At 36.8% G+C, this 19,368-nt stretch overlaps 1 protein-coding gene across 22 annotated transcripts in view; it reads left to right on the forward strand.

Annotated features, from left to right (window-relative positions):
• Positions 1-19,368, forward strand: part of macf1.S (microtubule actin crosslinking factor 1 S homeolog) — a 162,286-nt gene that overhangs the window by 58,538 nt on the left and 84,380 nt on the right. For 21 of the 22 annotated variants that reach the window (XM_018241763.2, XM_041584060.1, XM_041584058.1 and 18 more), the window contains 10 exons: positions 1,863-7,001; positions 7,565-7,723; positions 9,993-10,208; positions 11,082-11,237; positions 12,019-12,252; positions 12,991-13,140; positions 15,230-15,463; positions 15,664-15,846; positions 16,118-16,639; positions 17,265-17,441. In XM_018241763.2, coding sequence (XP_018097252.2) covers positions 1,863-7,001; positions 7,565-7,723; positions 9,993-10,208; positions 11,082-11,237; positions 12,019-12,252; positions 12,991-13,140; positions 15,230-15,463; positions 15,664-15,846; positions 16,118-16,639; positions 17,265-17,441 — 7,170 coding nt within the window. The remainder of the gene's footprint in view (positions 1-1,862; positions 7,002-7,564; positions 7,724-9,992; positions 10,209-11,081; positions 11,238-12,018; positions 12,253-12,990; positions 13,141-15,229; positions 15,464-15,663; positions 15,847-16,117; positions 16,640-17,264; positions 17,442-19,368) is intronic. The other variant, XM_018241774.2, reaches the window with a different exon arrangement.

The following is a 19,368-nucleotide window of genomic DNA, read 5'->3' on the forward strand; positions in this document are numbered from 1 at the left end:
GCATGGCTGCAATATGTGATCTCCTGGTGATGGAAATTATTATTTTGCTGTACAAAGCTTAAGCAGATAATGTCATCCAATGGAAAATATTGTTAAAGGAGTTGTTTACCTTCAAACACCTAGTTGTTTTCAGATAGTTCACCAAAAATAATGACCTTTTCCAATTACTTTCTATTTTCTATGTGTAATGCTTTTTCTAATATTGAAGTGTAAAGTGTAATTTTCACATTCTAAAGCCACTCTGGGAGGGGGGGGTCACCGACCCTGTTAACTGTTCTAAATTTAAACATTTAATTGATACATTTCTCATCTTTGTTCCTGCTGAGCAGAATCTCTGGGTTTCATTGCAGGCAGCTGTTACAAATGATACAATAGTTGCTAATAATGCAGGGACTGAGAAAAGTCTCAACTAAATGTTGCAAAATTGTAACGGTTTAGAATCTGCACCTGAATTACTGAGCTGCCAGACTCAAACACCAGAGATGGAAAAAATAAAAAATGGAAAGTAATTGAAAAAAGTCTTTATTTCTGGTGTACAGTCTGAAAACAACTGAAAAAAGTGTTTGGAAGGTGAACGACTCTTTAAACTCTTTCACACAGAGTCATACTGGGTTTTTTTTTTCTTTGAAGTTCTGATGTCCCCCACCCACTCACAAAAAACCTACTTAAGTTGGTGATAAAATGTGATTTTGCAACTATACTTCTTCTTCGTACAGATACCTTAACATTAGGAGGCCGATTTATCAAGGGTCGAATTTCGAGGGTTAATAAACCCTCAAATTCGACCCTCGAAGTAAAATCCTTCGAATTTGAATATCGAATTCGAAGGATTTTAGCGCAAATACTTCGATCGATCGAATAAAAATCGGTTCGAAGGATTTTAATTGATTGATCAAACGATTTTTATTAGATCAAAAAAACCTTAGAAAAGTGCTGGGGAAGGTCCCCATAGGCTAACATTGTAGTCAAAGTATTTTTTAAAGAGACAGTACTTCGACTATCAAATGGTCGAATAGTCGAACGATTTTTACTTCGAACCGTTCGAATCGAAGTCGAAGGTCTTAGTAGCCTATTCGATGGTCGAAGTACCCAAAAAAATACTTCGAAATTCGAAGTTTTTTTCATTCAAATCCTTCACTCGAGCTTAGTAAATGTGCCCCTAGGTGCTATAATGGTGCACATAATAGATATTTTTAATATATAATTTTTTAACTCCCACTGATGGGTGCATATACAGTTTGGCACAAACCTTAAGGGTGGTGGCAGACCAGCGACAAATCTCCTGTTCTGCGGGCAACTAATCTCCCTGTACTGCTTTCCCACCGGCTAGAATACGCAGAATACGCAGCGGGATTGCTTCGCATTTCTGAAGTCGCCTGAAATCCGAAGTGATGGGGAAGTGAAGGCAGTATGGGGAGATTGTCACCCGCAGAAGAGGAGATATGTCGCTGGGCAACTAATCTCCCCATCTGCCACCACCCTTAAGGAATATGAGATGACATTATCATCCTTTTAAGAAGCCAATCACAGTTTACCCTTTTGTATCTTTCCTTCCTTTGAACTTTTGTTATTTATTCAGTTTTATGTAATCATTCCTTTCGCTGTGATTTTTTAATCATCATATAATTACCCCCACTTTACTAATTGCAGCTTTGCTCTTGACTCTGCATAATGCTTGTATAATTCTGCTCCATTTTAGTTGTGGCATGATAAAATGTGTATTGTTGCATAACTATTGTCTTGCTTTTTTTCTTGCTGATACTGATTTTGTCTGAATATTTTATGTTAGCTATGTTCTTTTTTCCTTTCCCCATATATTACATGTTTGTCATGTCCTCATTTATATTTTTGTCTTTTTCTAGGTGGATCATGCAGTAGATGGTGTCATAGATCTAGGCTCAATGGAAATCTTTCCCATCTTCTTGGCTATGCAAAGAGGGCTTATTGACCAAGACACTGGCCTTTTACTTCTGGAAGCCCAGATTGTTTTGTCTGGTTTGATTGTTCCTGAAACTAATGAGAGACTCAATTTAGAGGAAGCTTTAAAACGTAATATAGTCGATCAGAGATTGTTGCAATTTCTTCAGGTTTTAAGGGATGCTAATACATTGGTGGCTGGTGGTAAATCTGGAAAGCAGAAACTTTTATCTGTTATTGCAGCAATGGAAGACAAGAAGATCAGTGAGTTTGATGGGCTGAAAATACTGAGCATCCATTTTGCAACAGGAGGCTTCCGGCTTTCATCTGATGAAGATGCGACAGATCTTGAGCAAGCTGCACAGGCAGGGCTTATCAGTAGGCTCCTGTGCCAAAAACTGAAGTCATCTTCTCAAAATCTTGTTGACCCTAATACAGCCAAAAGAATGAGCCTTGCAGAAATTATGCAAACCTGCATTATTCATGAATCTACAGGGCTACGACTGCTTCCTGTAAAACAGCTGGCTGGTGGTGATGTATGTCTCAAATCAGGAAAGAAGGTCAGCATTTTCAGTGCAGTTCAGGAGGGACTAATTGACAGACAAGTAGCTGTTAGGCTGCTTGAGGCTCAGTTATTTGCTGGAGGGATCAAGGATACCAAAACGGGACACAGACTGACTGTAGATGAAGCAGTGAGACATCATTTGCTGGATCAGGATGTGGCATGTGCACTTCTTAAGAGGCAACTAGAGAATGGGGGTATAATAGACACAGTAACAGGGCAAAGAATTACTTTGGACGAAGCAGTTAAAGAAAATGTTGTTGCCCCCAAACAAGCTCTGCTTATCCTTGAATCTTTGGGTTCATTCAAAGGTGTTCTGTGGCCTGAATCTGGTGAAATTCTGCTTGTTGCCGATGCCCTTCAGTTAGGTATAATTTCTTCTGAAATGGCTATTCATGTTCTTGGAAGCAGGCAAAGAATCCATGGCCTGTACATGTCTGAAGACAGAAGAATCCTGTCTTGGGATGATGCAGTGATGCCTACAATTGTGGATGAAAATATTGCCAAACGGTTGCAGTCAACAGTAATTCCTGATACAATAAGCAGTCTGACAGCAGAATCAGAGAGTATGCCAGAACTTGGACTTTATACAGGATCTTTATCCGTAAATAGCAGCCAACATTCTGTTGAGAGCAGTGAATTGGAAATGCAGAGGGGAGCTTGTCCAGAAGACAACAGAGAGCTGATAACACATTTAATGAATGCTAGCTATATAAATATTCACAATGGAAAGAGGTTGCTGAATATTAACAAGAAAGAAAACATTGTAGCCACACTATTTCCTGGTGCTTTTTTAGATAATTCTATTGGTGTCAGTCAGGACAATAAAGTAGAGATTCAAAAGTTATATGTTGTTGAGAAGAAATTGGAAAACCCAGCAGGTTTGACAGCTTTCACAGATGAAAACAGAAAAGCTATTAGTAAACTAAAAAAAAATCAGTGTTTGCTACCAGAAGAGGGTAAATTGCCTTTTGAAACACATCATCCAAAATTAGAAGACAGAGTACCATCACTACAAAATAACCATGCAAGCTTACATCACCTGTCAACTGATCATGGTTGTGCTGAGGAAAACATATTTACAAATCCAGAAATAGCAGCTTTCAATACCGAGCAACTACTGTTACCTGATGTTCCTGAAAATTCATTAAACAAGATCAAAGTTGGTAAAATTGAGATCTCTCCTGTAAACAAAGGTATGGTTGATACCCAAGTGCAGACCTTAATAATTAATGGAAAAATACCAGAAAACCCAGGACAAGTAAAAACAATGAAGTCTTGTGGAATGTCATTTGATTCTGACAAACATCTTAGAAGTAAGTTCGGTTTAAAAATGGAAAATATGGATGTTTTAAATGTTATCCCTGAGCAACACGTAGCATCACAAAAATGTTTCAGTGTAAACCCTGCATATCCTGAAAAGATATGCTCTAAAGGAAAGTTGAAAGATGCAGATTGTTTGCTGGATAATATGCATATTCCTTATGGGACTTCTTCATCAATACAACTTAATGATGCATATGTCATGGAAGAAGAGGATGCTTTAAATATGCTATCTGAGCAGTTAATGAATGGGGGAATAGTAGTTCCAAACTCCAGTCAAAAGCTTCTTCTAAATGAAGCTGCATGTCAGGGTATTATCTCAAGCCACACAGCCTTAAAACTAATGGAAAGAGTTGACTTATTTGCTGGTTTCTTTGACTCCCAAACATGTGAAAGACTTACCATTCAGGATGTGATAGATGAAGGCCTGATGGATGAAACGCTTCTGCAGCAGGTCCTCAGCTCTGACAAAACAATCAGTGGTATTGTTGACACGCAAACTAAAATAATTTATTCTTTACAGGATGCATTGAATGTTGGACTTGTGAATGAGGAAATGGCTAAAAAAATGTTAGAAGTCCAAGTTATTACAGGAGGGATATACGATATGAAAAGAGGTAAAAGAATATCTGTTACATTGGCTTCTAGTCTAAATTTGGTGCAACCTTCCTACAAAGAAGACCTTATCAAGCTGGAAAAGGCTTCTAAAGGGAAAAAAATTGACCAAGCTTCTGTGAAAAAATTGACTAGCCTTCAGATTGAAACAAGTGGCATTACAGATCCATTGTCTAAGCAAATATTGCCTGTTACACAGGCTGTTGAGCAAGGCTTCATTAAACAAGAGGAAGCAATCCAACTCTTGACCAAACAAATAGCAGATGGAGGAATCATCCATCACTCATCAGGCATGAGGCTATCCGTGTTAGATGCTTTCAAACACAGACTTATTGATCAAACTTTGTTTGATATTCTGACAGAGTCTGAGGACCTAAATCAATCTGGGCCACACAAATCATATGAAATTGACTACAATTTGTCTGTACAGTCTGGATACTCCACTGCTTATGATACAAAGTCTATATTGGAAGCATCTACAAAACAAGATACCAAAAAAATACCATATACAGATTTGTTAAAGAAGTGTGCATTTGATGTTATAACTGGGCAAAGATATTTGGACCTTAATAAGCATAAGTGTAATTTCTCATCTGACGCACCAAAAAACAGGTTTGAAAGTATGGACATCTTACAGTCAGAAACTCAGCATACAGAAGATAATATGTATGATTTAGAACATGGTAGGGGTAAAACATGTTTACCTGCAGTGCTGCATGATAAGGAAATCACTGTCATTGGAAAGCCCCTGGATGGATCAGAAGCTGGAATGAATCAGTCTTCAATATGTAGTATGAGGGACAAAGGTTCTTTTGAAGTTGAGTCTGAAGGCAGGCAACTCCAAGATCAATGTTATAATAAGGTGACAGAAGGTTTTTTTCTTAAGGTGAGCCCACACCAGTATTCTGCACAAAACTCAATAATCACTGATAGTGATAATACAGTGTTTTGTAGGCAGATTAATACAGACATTTTCCAAGTTGACACGGTAAAATTGGACAAGAATGGTGCTGTAGATGTTTGTCTTAAAAATGAAGCAAGACCTTTCGTTCAAGTAGTTGAAAGAAATGTATGTTTTGAAATGGAACACAGTGATGAATCATTTACAGGAGACCCCATTACTCAAGCGACAGAGAATGACATCCAATTAAAAGATGGTGTCTTAATGGAGCAGACACAGAAATATATAACTTTTACAGATCATTCTAGGGTTCAATGTAAGCCATCTGCAGCACAAAGAGAAGACCTTTTTGAATTGAATCACTGTGATACTAATATACATGTGGAGGAGACCAATTTTCATGAAACATCTGCCAAAGTTCATTTAGAACTGCAGTCTCTTGAATCTAAAAGCAGAGATGGTGAAGCTTCAAACGTACCATGCATTACTCAGAGCTTTGACAAACAAGAGCTAAAAGCTGAGGTAAACTGTGAACCTACCTTTAAAAATCAAGACACTGCACTGCTCTCACCGATTCCGGAAAAGGAATGTTTCACCGACAGTCTGGTAAATAATCATTCCGAGAAAATCATAACAATGACTGAAATTATTTCCAAAGACTTGCAGAAGCAGCCTGAAAAGATACCTTTAAGCCAATGTGATTTCAACATGGTGTCAGTTCAAAAGCCTTTCACTGCAAGTAACTATGTACCATCGGAGAATTTGTCGTTTAGTCATGATCTAAGCCAGTCAGAGATGTCAAGTGTAAGCAGGACTTTTCATAAATCAGACAATGCAGAATTACACAGCGAGAAGGGTACAATGCACTTTGCTTTTCACCAATATGTGACAGAATGTGATAATAACATCCAACAAAAATGTAGGGAAACAGACTTAATCCTAGGACATGATCAACTGAGAACGGGTTCCTGTCTAACTGAAGATCTCTATTTACCTGCCTTTACCAAAAGTGCTGTTCAATCAGGTATCAATAGTCAACAAGTGTGTGACATAATTAAAACTTCTGGAGATGTTATAGTGGGAAAACTGAATGAAAACACTGTTAAGACAGCCAAAGAGTTAACAGATGGAGGGTCTAAAGTAGACACAGTTAAGTCAGCCAAAAAAGGAAGTTCTAAAAAAGTCAAAGTTAAGCCTAATCGCGAATTTATTGCAGAAACACACAAGAAAGGCACAATTGAGCCAAACAGGCTCAAATCAGGACAAATTAGGGAAGATCGAGTTAATCCAACAGATTTTAATACAGAAAGACCTACAAAAGACACAGCTGAGGCATCCAAAGATATTAAAGTTAGTCCTAAAGAAGACACAGTTAAGCCAGTGACTCTTCTTCCAGATGAAAGATTTAAGGAAGATGTGATTAAGCCTACCAGACAACCTGCACTGGTAAATGCTAAGAAAGACATATTTAAATCAGAACGAAAACCAAAGGAAGATCTAATTAAAGCAGACCAGTCTCTTATAGAAGCAAAGCCTAAGGATGACACTGTAAATAAAAACAATGATTCTAAGGAGGGTCCCCCTAAAGAAAAAGAAGCCCAACTTGATAGAAATCTTACAGAAGCAAGACCTATTCAAGATCCCTTTGAGACAAGCAAAGATTTTACACAAGCAACACCTAAGGTAAGCACACCTGATATAGACTACACTTATCACCATACTGACATTTCGATACAATCTGTTTCTTTCCAAAATTACCCAGGAAGCAGTTTTTTTATCATTACAGCATAATGCCAAAACCACTTTTAAAATGTACTTTTCAAGTAACTTATAACTCACTGTATTGTTCACTATAACTTATAGCAATTATTATAGTTATATTATATAAGAAATTGGGTTTTCATTCAGAAAAAGCTAAGAATTCAAAATATTGGGATTACTTTAAATAGTTCCCATATTGTCCATATGAATGTTATTTTTCAGTTTTAAATATGCAAATTAACTTATTAGTGTTTGGATTATATTAAGTATTCACACAAATTCAATAATTGTGGATTTAGTACACCCCTTAAATTGATCATTTTAACCATTATGTTCTGCAAAATGCAATTGATCCTCTGTCTGAAAGATTGAGTATGAGATTGTAGAATTTTCTTGTTTAGTAGTGTCATTCAGGCAAGTAACATCAAGCTATTTTGAATCTTCATATAAGAAACTAAATATTTTACATGACCAATCTTGTTTAGGATTCTTATACAATAAGTATGAAGCAGACTTGCTTGGAGCATGAGGAGAACCTTGTATCATACCTGTCAATGCTTAGGGATATTGAAGTGAGGTTGGGACCTGCCCAGCCCATAGCACCATGTATGAAAGAAGTACAAGAGCAGCTGAAACAAGCAGAGGTAAGAGAGACTACATTTATTTGTAAATGTATGTATGCATATTTTAGTTGTTTAGCTCTACTTGTATACATAGAACTTTACATTTAAACATTACAATTTACGACATAAGACTAGTACAACATGGCATTTATTGCCAACTATATTATGGAGCACCAGATTTTTTTTTTTAACCAATCCAGATCACCATATTTTCATTTATTTTCTTTTTTTGCAGTAGCACTTTAGATGGTATTTCCCGGCTTATCCATGATTCTGAACTTGACTCATGTGCATTGCAAGTGCTTATCATAATGCTTCTCATATAATATAAGTTGCAGTGACTGCAAAAGTGGTGTTCAGCTAATGGCAGTTAAATAACTTTAACTTTAGTGCATGCTGGAAACTATAATTTATTACCCAGAGGATTGCAGTTAAAAATAGGTAGATTCTACAGTCTTTCTTCTCCGGTTAAGCTAATCTCTGGGAAAGCACAACCATTTATTTAATAATTCCTTCCTTTAGAAGGTAGCAGGTAAGACTGCAACATCCTTGGGTTGTTGGGCAAAGAAGAAAATTACATGTAAATGTGTAAATAAATATATAAGTTCATATCCTGATGTCTGAAAATATTCTATTGGGTGCATGTACTGTGTATTCTGTACAAGGAGAAGAGTCCTATTTCCCTCAGTGTTAGTGACACAAGCTTGGAGTTTTAGGGTGAATTCGAATTTTCAAAAAAAAAAAAATTCTCACAACTCACAAATTCTTATTTAAAACCACCAACTCAAATTTGAATTCTAATGTGAGATTTATCACACCTGGACCCTGGAAACTTCTTATTCTACTATATTTCACCCAAAACCTGCCAAGTTCATGTAGTTCAAGTCATTCGCAGAGGTCCCTTGAACTATTTGGAGATATTATTAGTTATTATTATTAGTAGTATTGATGAGCCAAATTTTTGGCAAGTTTTGCTTTGAAAATGACACCCCATAGACTCCAATGGGAGGAAAAAATGTTGCCATAGGCATAGAGGCGGGGCAGATAATTACTTTCAATTTCCATTCAGCACTTCCTAGATGTCACTGCTCTCCACACATTCCCCCGTTCTCTTTACCATTTAATTATATAGCTAGAGCCTGGGGATGGACATCAGGTCCCCCATTCTGTTACACAAACAAGATTCTGAGATGATGCAAGGCTTGTCTTAATAACAGTGTCCACAAAATTGTTCCTGCCTGCTTGCTATAATTAGGAGTTCCCAGACTGAAGGAAACAAGATTCAAATAATTTATACAGTGTAATTAAAGTTCATTTTGCTTGACTAACATGATAAAATAAGATTTGGAATAATTTTTTTTGGTGACAGATCCCGTTAAATGTAGATGTTGAATTAAATGTGTGGATTTTAAATAAAATTGATGTGATAAGAGTTTAAGAGGCAGATTTATCAAAATTCTGAGTTCAGATTTTAATAAATATAAACTTACCCCAGTTCTATTCATTCCTATGGGATTTTTAGAAGTATATTTATCAATAGGTGAAAATTAGATCTCACCATTTCATAAATACATTTCCAAAAATCCCATAGGAATAACTAGAATGGGTCCGTTTTATTATAATAATAATAATAATAACAAAAATCATAGTAGACCCATTGATTACAAGGGGACTTAGTCAGGGTCGGACTGGGGGGCCCGGGGCCCACCGGGACTGCTGGTCCAGAGCCCCCCGCCCCCTACTGCAATGCACCGAACGCGACTGTGCATATGCGCCGCTCGAACGCCGCCATGCGCACGTGCGAGCGCCGCTTCTCGTTGCGCATGCGTGAGTGGCGATGCGCATCGCGAAAAAAAAATTTTCCCAACATTTTTAGATTGGTAGAGGGGGTCTGGCCCGGCGGGGGCCCACGAGGCTCGGGGCCCACCAGGTTTTTTCCCGGTGTCCCGCCGGGCCAGTCCGACACTGGACTTAGTAGGGGTCCTTTGTGATGCATACATATTTCCCACTGCCTGTAGCATAGGGTGCCCTAAATAGGGTTTGTGCTCCAGATATTTCTAGTTGGGCTTTAGTGCATTACCCTTAAAGCTAATTCCGCACGTGGTGCAGGCTGTCAATAAGCTGATCTATGGCATCTACACTCTGTGTGGCCTTACTGTAAGTTTTTTTTCTTTTTTTAAACCAAAGGTTTTAAAATAAGGATTATTGTTACTGAATATGGTTTTGCTTCTGTTGTCTTTATTTCTTTTCCAAGTCATATTTTTAATTGCTTTTTGTATCCATTGTTAAGGTGGTGGATCTGGAAATAAGACAACTTATGCCTTCTGTGAGGCAGGAATTGGACTTTGTAAAGCAGATTATCTCAGATCAACCCCTGGCGGTCCCAGTGCAGTTACTCAAAGCATTAGAAAAAGATGCAAAAAACTTGGAGAAGTCTCTTACATCTATCAGAGGCAATTCTGAATTACGTGTTAAGCAGCTTCAGGATGTTCTTGAGACTGCAAAGGTGGGTTTTACTGAAATTAGATTTTGGTGCAGTGATTTATAACAGTTTTAAATCATATAAATTTCATTATAATAGTTCCTAGTTCTGGCACCTCTGTTTGTTGATTAGCACTATTATTATTTTAACCATTTTTAGCATTTACATCTGGCTTAAAACCTTTAAAAAATTGGGAATATATTTTTTCTCTGTTACTTTAACCATGTTCACCACTGGGATGAATATGGTGCAGTGTGCACTGGGAGGATGAAATCAGCCCTAGTCTATGGATTAATCATTGGAAGAATGCTTAATTTGTTAAACTCACTTTTGTACTTAAGATAATACCTTATACAGCCCATTTGGTCTAGCTCTTTAGTAACTGCAACACTACAGGGCAGTATAAAGGGGTTTACATTTTATTTTTCTTGCACTAAACAGAGTGAAATCTGAAACTAAAAATAAATTCACATTATACTTCCTGTCTCTAAGAGCACAATCTAAGCAAATCACCAGTCCACTGAGAATACTTTATATAATGAGCTGCTATTTTGGAATAGGTGCTGGATGAGTAGATGGAAGTCTTTAACACTAACAATTTATATTTTCAGTATGTTGTATAAAATACTAATCAGTTAAGAGAATCATAGTGTACAGTTGCAAGTTTTTCTTTTCTGGTCAGATGCCACTAATTGTAATCTATACTAGTAAAGTAATGCTAAGATGGCATGTTATAAAGTTACTACAGAGATAACATTCATCACTCTTCATATACTCTGTTATGCCCTATTTGTAACTGTTAAATAAAGAAGTAGTGATGAATCATTCTGTGGAGGGCGCAGTATAAGAACAATTAATAATACCTGTAATTAAAGTAAAATAATTTCTTCTATGAAGGGTAAAATCCTGGCGGAGCATAAAGAGTTGGAAGGCAGACTTCATTCTCTTCTACAGTGGGTGAAACAAACCACAGACTCACTGGATAGTGCAAAAACAAGCGATGATTTGAGATTAGATTCTGAAAAACTACAAAAAGATCTAAACCATGCAGAGGTAATTTCCTGTCATTGTACCTAAATTATTTTCTCTTACTAGCTCCTGTTTGAACTGGTATTCTACTTTTGCTGTATTACTACACATGGCAGCGGTTTGAATTGTATTATTAGGCTAGGTTGTATATAATTTATTTCTCTTTCAAAACTATCACTAGTAATATTGCTGTACTTCCGGGAGCTGCAGAGAAATATGGCTTCTTACCTGGAACCTGGGGGTGGCTGCATAGACCTGAGGTGGCTGCATAGACACATAGAAAAATAGACCTTTCTGTGCAGAGGAAAAATATCTGGGACCTGGGGTAGCCAATCACAGGGAATGATATAGGGATTGATATATATAAGTTGGCAGGGGGCAAAGAAATTAATTGTATTTTACCATGGACGGTTGGAAGCAACAAGGGGACATGATGATACAGACAAGATTACTTACTGGAGCTATGTTAAATAGTATTGACAGGACTATAGCTTTTGTGCTGTTTTTAAGTTATAGAAGCCCAAATAAAGAAGTTATTTACTCCTTCATATCCAAAATGCACAGATCTAACTAGAGTGGTGTAGTTGAAATATACTTGTCATATGATTAACCATGCAAGACTTTGGATTGTTGCTATTTAAAGTTTAAAAGCTATTATTCCTTTAGCTTTGATCAGTTTTCTTGATTAGAAAAAAAACTTTAAAATGCTATAGAGATTATTTTTAAAGCAATCTATCACAGTGACCTGTGATACAGGTCTATTCTTTCCCACTAGTTTAATGTAGCCCATTTTATTTTCTTGCAGTCCTTGAGAAGACCGCTAACAGACACCAGACAGAAGCTAGACACTATTGCCTTTGATATACAGTTTTTCATTTCCGAGCAAGCTCAAGACTTGACTCCTCAACAAAGCCGTACACTTCTTCGCCTACTAAATGAGTTACAGAGATCCTTCAGGGAGCTGTCAGAAAGACTGGCAGCATGGAAAGAGGTTCTGCAGTTATGTCAGAAGCAGACAAAACACAAAACAGAACTTAAGGTCAGATAGCATGAGTGCTTTTTTTAAAATTGTGAGTTTCGTACCTACTGAGGGCTTAAATAAGCTTAACTGCAACATTGCAATAATAACAAAGAATGGAATTCCTACGCATGCCAAGCTTACACTGCACATCATATTCCTTACAGCGTTTGAACACTTCACTTGAAGGTAGAATAGGTACAGCGATAAGTAACAAATTAACCTTTGAATGACTGCAATTTAATTGTCTTTTGTCATTTTCTACCTGTCCCTTCATTATTATTCTGTTAATGTATATGTATTAACCATGTTTGTTAATTTCCTGTCGTCTGTGTGTTTAACCATTTGTCTGCTTTGCTTTTTTAGGATTGTCTTCTCTAACTGAAGGATTTCTCTCACAGGCCAAGATGATCGGCCTCGGCAGGCGCTTGCTCTGATACCAGCAATAAAGCAGTCAGAAAATGATAGGCGGTTTTATTAAAGGGACACATTGTGCTCAGCTATGAGGCAGGGACTGTGTATGACTGATGAGTATGTGCTGCAGATTATAGACTACCTACAATAATATATATCAACTGGGCTTAGTATATTGGTCTTACACTAAATTCTAAAAACTTTTTTTTCAATACCGAAAAAGTATATAATTTGATTTTCAAAACAAATGCCTAGTATTAGAGTCTTTTTCTCCAGCACCCTCTTCCATATTGTGCTGCTGTGTTGTTCTGTGTTGCAGGTTTTATCCTGTTCTTTTCTTTTTAGATAATTCAAGAACGGCAAGCTACCTGTAGTCAAGAATTTGAACAATTGGGTCTATGGGCTGAACTTACAGAGAAAGCTTTGCCTGGTCACCAAATCACCCATAAAACACAGGACCTCTCCTCACTTATGGAACAGCACAAGACTGTGCAGGTAATGCTTACTATGTTTTCTGAAAAAATGTTCTAATTAATTACCAGACATATGATAAGCTGCTTTGTGAGGCAGCTTTGGGCTACTGGAAGCATAGGCTGTACAAATATTTTACCACTAGCATCTTACATTAATGCCTGTGGGAAGGGAACAAAACATTCCATGTGCCTGTGCACTTATAGGCCAAAACAATTGTGTGGTACAAAACAATAAAACTTCTATAATATGAGCGTATACACATACAGGCATTTGTTAAAAGTGTAGTGCATTCATAAATGGAGTGTCCATATAGGGGTACATTTAAAGGAAAAGGAAAGACTCAATTACTGGGGGGGGGGCAAATGTTAGGCACCCTCCAGGGATTGCAATCACTTACCTGATACCCTAGGCCAGTGCTCCTGTTAACAGGAAACTGCAATGGCCCAGGGGGACCAGGGCATCCAGAAGGCCTGCCTACAGTTTAATCTCTGTTTGCACCAAAACTTTCTTTCATGATTGTTTAACCAAATATACAAATTTAGCTGATAATGGTTTTGTTTCTGCATGTTTTTGACTGTCCCTGAGTGTCAAGAGCTTTTCTATAAAACTTCAAATATTGATGGAACTGTTGGAATTTCTTTTGGATTCTCCAGTGCAATCTATATTAAAGTAACAATAACACCAAAAAATTAAAGTCATTTAAATATAATAGTCTGTTGCCCTTCAGGGTAAGGACACACTGGACGATTTGTCGCCAACGTTTTAAAAAAGTAAATCGCGGCGACAAGACGATCGTCTTTTTTGAACAGACGATTCACAGCGACTATTGGACTACGTGCTCCACCCAAACTGGAAACGGTTTGTGCTTCCCGCTGTAACGTGGCGTCTTTACGTTCTTGCGTCATTGCGTTCGCATTGTAATTTGAATACAATTGCTGCTACTTATCTGTATGTGTGTGCGTGTCTAGGAGATTTCAGTGCTTTTCTAAGTACATGCTATTTCTTATAAATTGCTCGGAAAAGGGTCTCAGTGCGTTTTGGAGCTACAGGCGATTCACAAACGCGCTGTGGGCACAGGAGCTGGCGTCTTTCATTTGGTTTTGTTCAGAGACAAAACGAGCAATATGTCGCCGCGATTTGCTTTTTACAAACGTTGGCGACAGTGTGTCCTTACCCTCAATGGTAAACCAAATCTGTTTGCTTCAGTAATACTATTATAGTTATGTAACAATGAAGGCAATTGAAATAGGGCTAAATGGCAAAGGGCAAAAGGGGTAACAGATAAGCTCTGTAGGACACCATTATATTCTACAGATCTTATCCGATATTTAACTTGAACCATCTCTATTTTAATGTTTGCTCCCATGTCTACACAGCAGCATATTTATATACTACTATATAACTATAGTAGTGTTTTTGGAGAAAACATACAAGTTTTAGCAGTGCAGTGAAATATACCACACAAGAAACACTTATATTTCTAAGTACCTATCACTGGTCAATATCATAGAGACTTTTCTATCTGATATATTGCTTCATATATTATATTAAGTAATAGTTTCCATAGTTAAAGTTGAATTTTTCAATTACATTTTTTCAATTGTAAGTATGATTCCAACTTAAGCATTATATACATACAGTTTGTATATCTGCTCTTTGCCAGATGACTTGATTCTAATATCACCTGAGAGTATGATACAGTACACTCATACATGCTGATATTTGAGAAGTGTGCTAGGACTGCTAGGTCACATGAAGCAATTTATATGCTTCATGGAATATCTGAAGATTTTAGCCTCATGCCACAAGCCTTTTGTACTGTGTTGAATTATGTGCTCTAATGTTCATTGTATGGTTAATGAAGCATCCAGGCGTAAACCAAACGTCCAAGTTTTAACAATAATAGCGGATTCATTAATAAGTTATTTCTTTGCAGACCTCAGTCTGGTTAGAGCTTTTACTGCAACTAATAATTTAGATTATATTTCAGTATTTATATCTGCAAGAAATCATCTCCATGATATAACTGTTGAAGAAATCATCTCCCAGATATAACAGTGTTCATCATTAGTATAAGGCAATTTAAATTGCAGTTTTTCATTTGCATCAGGCTCTTCATAACGATGTACAGTCTCGAGGAAAGCAGTTTTGCACAATTATCGAAGCAGCAGAAGATTTCCTTGCTGAGAATAAGATGAAAATGGATCCAGTAGAAGTAGATTCTTTTCAGAAAAAACTGCAGCAAGCAAAGGAGCGATATCATGCTGTTCTTGAAAAAACAGCAAACACTGAGAAACAGCTAGAAAGTGCTGTGAGCACAGCTGTGCTTGAAGAAACCAAGAAGGTATGATTTATATGTGATCTGTGAGCATTATATGAGTAAACCAGAGAATTCAAAATGTTAAAATTTTTATAACTGGAAATGAATGTAGAAGCCACATGTATTTTAGAGACTGAAATATAGATATATATATAGTCCATAGTAAAATAACCAATGGTAAAACAAGTTGTCTGCAATGTTATTATTTTCACTTTATTTAACAGTCTGAAACTGCAGAGGAATTAAAAATAAATTTGGGGAAAATTGAGTCCCTACTTCATCAGGTGCGCCCAAGTGATGCTCTTCTGAAAACTGTACCTGATGGAAGTAACCAAAACATGTTGAGTAGGTGTCTCCCACCAGATGAAACTGCATCTATGGTCAATGACTTATATGAGAGGAAGAAGGTAAGAATAGCAATATCCACTTTCCATTTTTATTTATTAACACAGGACTAGTTTTATGTACTACAGATAAAGATGTGTCCCACATAGCACTGCAGAAAGCTTTTTGTTTTTTCATGATGAAATAAGAAAGCTAACAATATTTCATGTTTGCTCTTTGAATAAATAACTGACTTGAATACTTTTTTCTTACATTCTGTGATAACGTAACATTACATGGTAGTACTATTCATGACTTTTTCAGTTGAAGATGTCTGCCTTTCTACCTTTTCAGACACAACACCAAGGGATGTTGGCACAGCAGCAAAGTTTTATATTGACAATACAGTCAGCTCAGGATTTCTTAGATAAGCATGGCAATACATTGTGCCCAGAAGAACGACAACAGCTGCAGAACCAGCTGGCCCAGTTGAAAGAAGAATATTCAGCTTCCATGTCTCAGGCACAATTACAGTTGAAGAATGCACAGATCCTGCGAGATGAGATGAAGAACTTCATACGTGACCATGGAGAGTTTGAACTTTGGCTTATCCATAGTGAAGAGGAATTAGACAAGATGCACCAAGGAAAAACTGATTTTGATGGTCTGAAGCACTTGCTCAATCAGCAAGTGAATATTTCTGAAGACATCATATCTCACAAAGGAGACCTACGGTATATTAACTTAGCTGGCCAAAAGGCTATTGAAGCTGAGAAAGCAACTGCTGACCAGGAGGATTTTGAGATGGTGGCAGGAACAATGGTGAAAAACAAACTAGAAGAGGCTTCAAAACGATACAACACTTTGCAGTCCAAGGTAGTTTTACAAATCATGCTTTGACCCCTGTAGTTAACTTCCAGAGATAGCTAACAACTACTTCTTTCTTCACCTCAAATAATGTTCAGCACTACGCTTTGTGTTATTTTAATGATTTTACTTTACATTTTCATTTACACTAAAATAAAGTGTAATCCAAATCTTCATGGGCAGACGTTCCATGATAATCGTACTTTTTGTGATTTAATGTGGAATACAAAGTACACTTGTCATCTCTGACAAAAGAAAGAATTTGTATTTTATTCTTGTGAGATTTTATAGCTCCACAACTAACAGCACTGCACAATATGTTGGCGCTATAAAAACACATGTTAAATAATATACATGTAGCTAAGCGTAAGTAATTAAGTATTACTATCATAATTGGATGGAGGGCCCTGCAGATTGTTACAGTTCATAATGTAACATTGTAGTATATTATGTAGTGTATTAATAAGGATAAGAGACACAGGAACAGAAGTAAAAATCAAGTGCAAAATGGAGTTTTATAGTGTATAAGGAAATCTACCATTAATTTAAAAAATGTCATCACTATAATATCCATGTAGGAGAAAAAAAATGTCCTCTTGCTTTTAATATATAATGTTTTTTTGGACTGTTACAGTGTTCTAAGCTGGGCTCTCATCTGAACAATGTGCTGGACAGATACCAGCAGTTACAGGAAGGGTCAGACACTGCTGTAGCTTGGCTGCAAGTTACAGAGTTGGAGGTGGGCCGCATCCTTTCTGAGCCTGTGGCATCTGATTCAGAAGTATTACAGAACCAGCTTGCAAAAGCCAAGGTAAAATATTTGGCCTTCTTGTTTTAACTGTACTACATATTCAGATGTATTTTGTATATATTGTGCCTGATTATTACAAAGTTGTTTATGGAAAATTAAAAGCTTTGTTGTGTATGTGGTGTAAATAATCAGCTCCACTGTACTTTAAGCTGCCTTTACCCAATACAGCAGATAGTACATGGTGACTATATGCCATGAGGTGCAGAAAGCCATTTTCACATGCTTTTGTATAGTAGAATGTTTGCAAATGTTTATTTTGGGCTGCTCATTAAAATTCATCAAAATGTCAACCATGTTTTTCTTCTTCAGATCTTCTCTGTGAGAGTGTTTCAAAGTTATCACTCACCTTAAATAGGTTGTTCGCCTTCAAACACTTTTTTATTTTCAGTTGTTTTCAGATAACCAGAAATAAAGACTTTTTCCAATTACTTTCCATTTTCTATTTGTGACTGTTTTCTAATATTGAAGAGTAAAGTTTTATTTTTCACCTTATGTCTTTCTAAGCAGCTTTTCTAAATGTCCTTTTATGAAACCCAAATTCTTTTTGTTATTAAAACATCCATACCAGATATAAACTCATTTAAAAGTCTCAGCTGTCAATCAAATATTACTTTCACTTTCTATTCTGCACTTCCTAGATTTCACTGCATTCCCCACATTCCCTCGCCCTCCTAACCATCTAATTGTGCAGACAGTGCATAAGCAGGGGTATCAGGTCCCCCACTCTGGTACATAAACAATTTTGAGATGATGCAAAACCTGCCTTAATAACAACTTCTACAATATAGCACCTGCCTGCCTTGTGAATTCCAAGACTAAAAAACACAAGATTTCAGTAATTTTTATAGTGTAAGTGAACTTTATTTTGCTTGACTAACGTCATAAAATAGGATTTGGAATTGTTTTGTAAAGTAACAGTTCCCCTTTAAAGGCAGCTGTTAGAATCAATATTTGCCAATATTCCATCGATACTGTTGAGAAATGTATTAACAAAATGTAGCAAACTGTAGCAGTTTGGAATTTGCACCTGGATTACTGAGCTGCCAGACTGAAACACCAGAGACAGGAACATTAAAATTGAAACTTACATTTTGGAAAAACAGTAAAAAAATAAAAGATGGAAAGCAATTGAAAAAAGTATTTCTGGTGAACAATCTGAAAACAACTCATCTGAAGAAAGTGTTTGAAAGTTTAACAACCCCTTTAAGTTTTGATTATTAGGCCAAGTACAATCATTAACAGTACTGAGCTCACTCTCTATTAAATTATGGATTTGGCATACACCCAGGAAGAAAATTATAAAGCATTTTAATAAAACTGTATTTTCAGTTACTCTATTACTTAAAGGAACAGTAGCACCAAAAAAATAAGTTTTTTAAAGGAATGACAATATAATGTAGTGTTGCCCTGCACTGGTAAAACTGTCATGTTTGCTTTCAGAAACACAACTATAGTATATATATATATATATATATATACACAGTGGTGTGAAAAACTGTTTGCGCCCTTCCTGATTTCTTATTCTTTTGCATGTTTGTCACACTTAAATGTTTCTGCTCATCAAAAACCGTTAACTATTAGTCAAAGATAACATAATTGAACACAAAATGCAGTTTTTAAATGAAGGTTTACGTTATTAAGGGAGAAAAAAAACTCCAAATCTACATGGGCCTGTGTGAAAAAGTGATTGCCCCCCTTGTTAAAAAATAACTTAACTGTGGTTTATCACACCTGAGTTCAATTTCAAAGGTTATAAAGCCATTTCTAAAGCTTTGGGACTCCAGCGAACCACAGTGAGAGCCATTATCCACAAATGGCAAAAACATGGAACAGTGGTGAACCTTCCGAGGAGTGGCCGGCCAAACAAAATTACCCCAAGAGCGCAGAGACAACTCATCCGAGAGGCCACAAAAGACCCCAGGACAAC

This window comes from Xenopus laevis, chromosome 2S (genome assembly GCF_017654675.1).
Source record: "Xenopus laevis strain J_2021 chromosome 2S, Xenopus_laevis_v10.1, whole genome shotgun sequence".
NCBI classification, from domain to species: Eukaryota; Metazoa; Chordata; class Amphibia; order Anura; family Pipidae; genus Xenopus; species Xenopus laevis.